This window comes from Clupea harengus, chromosome 18, assembly GCF_900700415.2.
Source record: "Clupea harengus chromosome 18, Ch_v2.0.2, whole genome shotgun sequence".
Lineage (NCBI taxonomy): Eukaryota > Metazoa > Chordata > Actinopteri > Clupeiformes > Clupeidae > Clupea > Clupea harengus.
This window is the reverse complement of record NC_045169.1, coordinates 9,703,035-9,709,057: the sequence shown is the minus strand read 5'-3', so window position 1 is coordinate 9,709,057 and position 6,023 is coordinate 9,703,035. Positions and strand designations below refer to the sequence as shown.

General features: G+C 45.9%; 1 protein-coding gene across 1 annotated transcript in view; it reads right to left on the bottom strand.

Moving 5' to 3' along the window:
• Positions 1-6,023, bottom strand: part of stim2b (stromal interaction molecule 2b) — a 53,254-nt gene that overhangs the window by 20,928 nt on the left and 26,303 nt on the right. The window contains exon 2 of the mRNA XM_012840177.3: positions 4,497-4,627. Coding sequence (XP_012695631.1) covers positions 4,497-4,627 — 131 coding nt within the window. The remainder of the gene's footprint in view (positions 1-4,496; positions 4,628-6,023) is intronic.

Below are 6,023 nucleotides of genomic sequence, written 5' to 3'. Positions count from 1 at the left end.
TTCATATGGCAACACTATTAACGACTATTAAGTCTCGACGGGTGATCGATCGGGGGAAGGCAACCATAGGCTATGCCATCTATAAGCTGAGTCAAGTATTTTAGAAATACTGTACCTTCTGTTCTATCAGTCCATTGTATGGTCCTATTAAATATATTATAAAATAATCTGGAATTTTAAGCATGCAACACTGTGACATTTAACATAATATCAAATCAAATTTGAAACATATAAAGATAAAAGTGTGCGAAGAGTTCAGGAAGGTAATGGTTGATGCACTCAGCTACTGTATGTACATTTGGTGAAGTATGGGGTGAATCTAAAAGAGTGTGTGTGTGTGTGTTTAATCGTTTAAGAGTTGTAATGAACACAGAGGTGTGAATAACTAATAAAAAAAAATTCAAGGCCAAGAGGAATGTAAGCACAATTCAATGGCACCCAAGTACCAAAACGGAACTAGTAACATAGAAAACCATGTGAAAAGGTTCAGCCAAATACTACATTCAGGCCCAAAATAAACCATAGCCTATTTTCAATCCTCCAAACTCTAAGGAACACAAACTTGCAAATAATCCCACTGTTTTCATGTTTATTCTAAAAGGACTGACATAAACGATGAAATGACAACAAATGACTAAAACAAACATTGGCTACCATGAAATGGAAGATTATTTGCACACGAGCCGAAAGTTGAAGAACCTAAACGTGACTCACAGACCATAAAACAAACTGTCACATATATTCGGTCCAGCCTGGAGTGTGCGATGACCCAAACCCCATCCATCACCCCTCACGAGCCCCATGTTTACAATGTGCGGAATTAAATAACCCATTAATATCTAAACCTCTAACATATACAATTACAAATATGAGCAGAAGGAACCTGGGCACCCCTGCAAAGTGTATCAGGTTAGGGCTGGGGGCAGATTCCAGGGGGAGGGGCGTAACCCTGGAAGTGGGGGTAGGGTGGGGTGTGTGTGTGGGGGGGTTCTGGTGGAATTGAAGAGGGGGTGTCGTATTTTGGACGGGAAAAGAGCTTCTCACCCTAATCAATGCCTGAGCGTCTTTCACCATGGGCAAGGTGGGGCAAGAGGGGGCTGACAGTGTGCCCCCAATGACCCCTTCATGATAGAACCCTCATACACACACACATACTCACACACACACACACACACACACACACACACACACACACACACACACACACACACACACACACACACTCTCACACACACACACACACTCATACTCACACACATATGTCGGTGTTAACTACTGCATAAACACACACTTGCAACGTGTGAAAACACATGAACACACCAGCATACTTCAAGATGCAAACAGAAACATACACAGTACAAGAACACACCAGAAGCGCGCACACACACACACACACACACACACACACACACACACACACACACACACACACACAAGTACAAGCTAATACTCAACGCTTACATGTCCTTGTCACTGTCCTTGCTACTGTGACTGAAGAGGTCATGATTGGTATGTGCTGGATTAAACACTTTAACCACACTAACCTCAGCTCAGACCGTGAGGGGAGGGAACAGACTGAAGTGTGTGTGTCAGAAGGTGGGGGGGGGGGGGGGGGGGGCTCAGACAATTTAAGATGTGCCCGAAACTACCCCAATATTACATAAATATCAGTGTATACATACACACATACACACACACACAGATCCACACACATGATAGTCCACACTCAAGCCCATAAAAGCGTACAAAAACACACACACACACACACACACACACACTCCAGCTCTCTCGCCCGGACCAAACCGTTCCCTCCTACTATCTGGCTAAAAATGATTCGTTGTGAATCATCACATCACAACTGGCTGATCTGGACCCTTCAACACATGAGCCACCCACAGACCAGAAAAAGACTCATGCCCTTAGTTCTCCCTTTCTGAAGGCCAGTCCTGTCACCAGACCAACCACTGTTCCCCAAGGACCAATGACGACGCTCGCCCTTACAGGCCCACGGACAGACTGCCCTTTAAATGTCCGCTCAGGGAATTCATGATGAAAGCACTTGGATTAAGGCCTCGTATACTAATGCTACCGTGCAATTAGAGTAAGATGGAGCATCTGTAGTCTGTAAATATCTCCATGCTGCGTTTAGTACACTCGAGTTCCATTGGTGCTTATGTTCCACACGCACAGAGTATACTTATAGAGTGGATACTACCTGGATGTAATCTGTCGTTACAAGACAACTCCAGGCATTTATAAGTGATCCAAACGTGATAAAAAGGGGAGAAATATCAAAAAGATCGGAGGACAAAATGGGACGTGTAAAGAAGATATTTAGTGGGGTTAAATGTAACAGGAGGTCCAGTTTAAGTCAAGAAACTGACAGCCTGAAGGAAAAAGCTGTCCATGTCTAAAACATGATACTAAAATCAAACTTGTGTAAAAGGAAAGTAACTATTTAGCAGTATTTTTACTCTTCAGTTTTATTTATAAAGCACTATGTCTGACAAATTTAATTTGTCCATTAAATGAAGATCCATTATGTCAACAAACTATCAGTATCTATGTCCCCTAAACTCAACCTAACCCCAATCTCAATTCTGTATTCTGTATCAACAGAGTGCCAAGATATAGACCCATGGTTTGGCTGATTTATTCTATTAGCCCATCAGAATGAGCTTGGGCCGGCAAAGATAGCGGCTAACCTTTTTAGGCTTCCCACGTGACCATTCGCAGGGGTCTTGGCCCCCAGTGGAAACACAAGACCTTGCTAACTGGAGAGTTTAAACCAACACACACACATTAACTATACCGGACAAGATTACTGTGAAGACCACCGCCCCACACACACACACACAGACACACACAGATTAACCGAGAGGTGGTCGGTGAAGATGTTTTCTTTTCTAGAGGCAGGGGCGGTGTCACATGTAGTCTTGGTAAAGCAGGTGGTAAGGGAGTGGAGGCAATATGACCAGCACTGGCTTTAGCCTGGCATCCCTCGAGATATGACTCAAAGACGAATGGAGCGTGTGGTGTGTGTCTGTGTGTGTGTCTGTGTGTGTCTGTCTGTGTGTGTGTGTGTGTTTGTGTGTTTTGTGTGTGGTGTGTGTGGTGTGTGTGTGTGTGTGTGTGTGTGTGGGTGAGTGTCCATGAAAGAGAGAGACAGAGAGGGGGGGGGGGGATAAAGTGGGTGTGTATGCATGTGTTTATGAGTGTCAAGCTATTAATGTGTGTGATGTGCCCCTGTTTGTATGTGTGTGTGTGTGTGTTTGTGTGTGTGTGAGAGAGAGAAAGAGAGAAAGATAGAAAGAGAGAGAGAGAGAGAGAGAGAGAGAATTTGAGCACACTACTGTGTGTATTTAAATTGTGTTCACTGTATGTGTTTGAGTATGTGTGCATACACTCTTTCTTATGTCTTATGTTTCTTATGTCTTGTGTCTTTCTTATGTCTTATTTTTTATGTATGTGTGTTCTCTGTAAATATCTGTGCATGGACTGGTGTGTGTGTGTGTGTGTGTGTGTGTGTGTGCATATGTGTGTGTGTGTGCATATATGCGTGTGTGTGTGTGTGTGCATATGTGTGTGTGTGTTTTGGCTATTAAGTGCTGGACCCTAACGCCACTGGTCCCAGCAGAGCGCCTGAGACACACAGTGCTCCAGCGGATGCCAAGAACAACTTCAACGACTCCTTCTCCTATTCCCCCTCCGATCCCCCACCTACCCCGGCCTTCACTGTGCCCTTATAAAGCCTGAGGGCAAAACCTCTGCGGGCACTGCCACCTCCCTCCAACCCCCCACCACCCCACCCCACCCCACCCTCAGTGGCATAACGGAGGAAACGTCTAGAAGCGATGCCTTGATAGGCCGGGCAATGAGTTGGGCAAGATGTAAGAGGACGGTGTACTTATCGCACGTTCTCTCTTACGCACACACACACACACACACACACACACACACACACACACACACGCACACACACACAGCCCTTTCCACATGGCCCCGCTCTAAAAGATTTACAGAAAGGGATAAGTAAGGGCGAGAGACACACACACGCACACGCACACGCACATACACACACTTAAGTATTGTCTTAGCAGTAGAAGTTTAATGGACACAGACACAATTGAAGTCACAACTGGAAGAGAACCAAAAGAAGCGAAAGTTAATCTGCCACCCAATGTCCTATTACAGCAACGGAAAAGAACCTTCCAGATCAAAAGGAATTCATTCCGGGGTCATTTGCACCTGAAAAGTCCACACACAGGCACACACTCATAAAAAGGGTACAGGTAACCTTGATCACCAGGGCATAAATCAAACACACCTGTGCCACACACACACACACATACATACGGACACACACACACACACAGACACACACACCTGTTACTGTCCTATAAGGGGGTATAACTGAACTCGCTTGACACACCTGAAACATCCACACACACACACACACACACACACACACACACACACACACAGACAGTCCTCACCTCCACGCTCTCGTTGACCTCTATGCCTCCATCGTTGTCGTCGTCCAGCTGCTTGTGGATGTGCCGTAGGGCGTCCAGACTGAAGCGGTCCGCCTCATTCATACAGGGAGGAATCACCGTCAAGCAGGGGTCTGAGGATGAGACACATGAACATATAAACACAGAGGGTTCAGTTTGTGTGTGTGTGTGTGTGTGTGTGTGTGTGCGTAAGCGAGAGAGAGAGAGTCAGTGCTGGGGTGTGAATGTATAGGTGTTTTCCCTCCGATTGTCTCTATGTCATTCAAATGAGGGGTCACTACCATACATGGGCCTATAGATAACAGTGAAAGACCATCAGAGAGGGGTCAAATGATGTGATGTCAATCTACTGACTGTGTATGTGTGTGTGTGTGTGTGTGTGTGTGTGTGTGTGTGTGTGTGTGTGTGTGTGTGTGTGTGTGTGTGTGTGCGCGTGTGTGTGACTGCCTGCCTGCCTCATTAATACAGAGAAGAGGAAAAAAATGGGTTGAAATGTTATGCGAGACCAACATTGTTTTTCAATTTTTTTGTTTCCCAATCACTTGCCTACCAAATATGCAGTACAAAGACGAAAATAACTCATTGATACACAATAAATAAATAATGACTCACTTAACTCATTTTAAATGAATCAATTAACCAGAGAACAGCAGCAAAATTGGGCCCAACAGTATCACAACCCTAAAAGGGAGTCATCTCTGCTCTGTCCTGACTTCCATAATACTCCCATCACACACAGCCTGATTCACAGACGCCTCAAGAGCACTCCAAGGCCGTGGTCCAGGCCCTGGCACTGTACTCCCCCCCGACACCACCACCACCACCACCACCACCACCACCTCTCCCCACCCACCCACTCACCCCCATTTGCTGGGGTGTTGATCATGTCGTCGAAGAGCCTCTCTTCAGTTTCACTCGTATGAGGATCGGAGCAAACGCCCACGCACACACCCACACACACACACCCACACTCACACAGACACAGATATATACATTCACAAACAGAGACACGGATACACACACACACACACACACACATACGCAAATAGGGCACACCCAAACAAAGCAGCCATGGAGGACTGCTGGCGAGTCCTGACACGCACAGCTGACAGGGTCCCCTGAACACAGAGTGCTTAATCCAGCCATGATCGGCATACTCTCTCTCACTCTCACACCCACACATATACACAAAGAAGCCTGGAGACAGAACCAGGAAAGACAAGGAGGTGTACGAGTGTGTGTGTTTGTGTGAAGGAGCGACAGACAGAGACAGAGAGAGAGAAAGAAAGAGAGGGAGGGAAGGAGGGAGAAGAGACTAATAAAAAGATCTAGCAGTGTGTGTGTGTGTGTGTGTGTGTGTGTGTGTGTGCGCAGTGCAAGACTACACAAGGGGTGTGGTAGTCACAGTCTACATATGTATGTCAGAGAATGGATGGCCGCATGTGTGCGAATTGGTGGACCTATGAGCTTGTATACTTCATATTTGTGTGTGTGTGTGTGTGTGTGTGT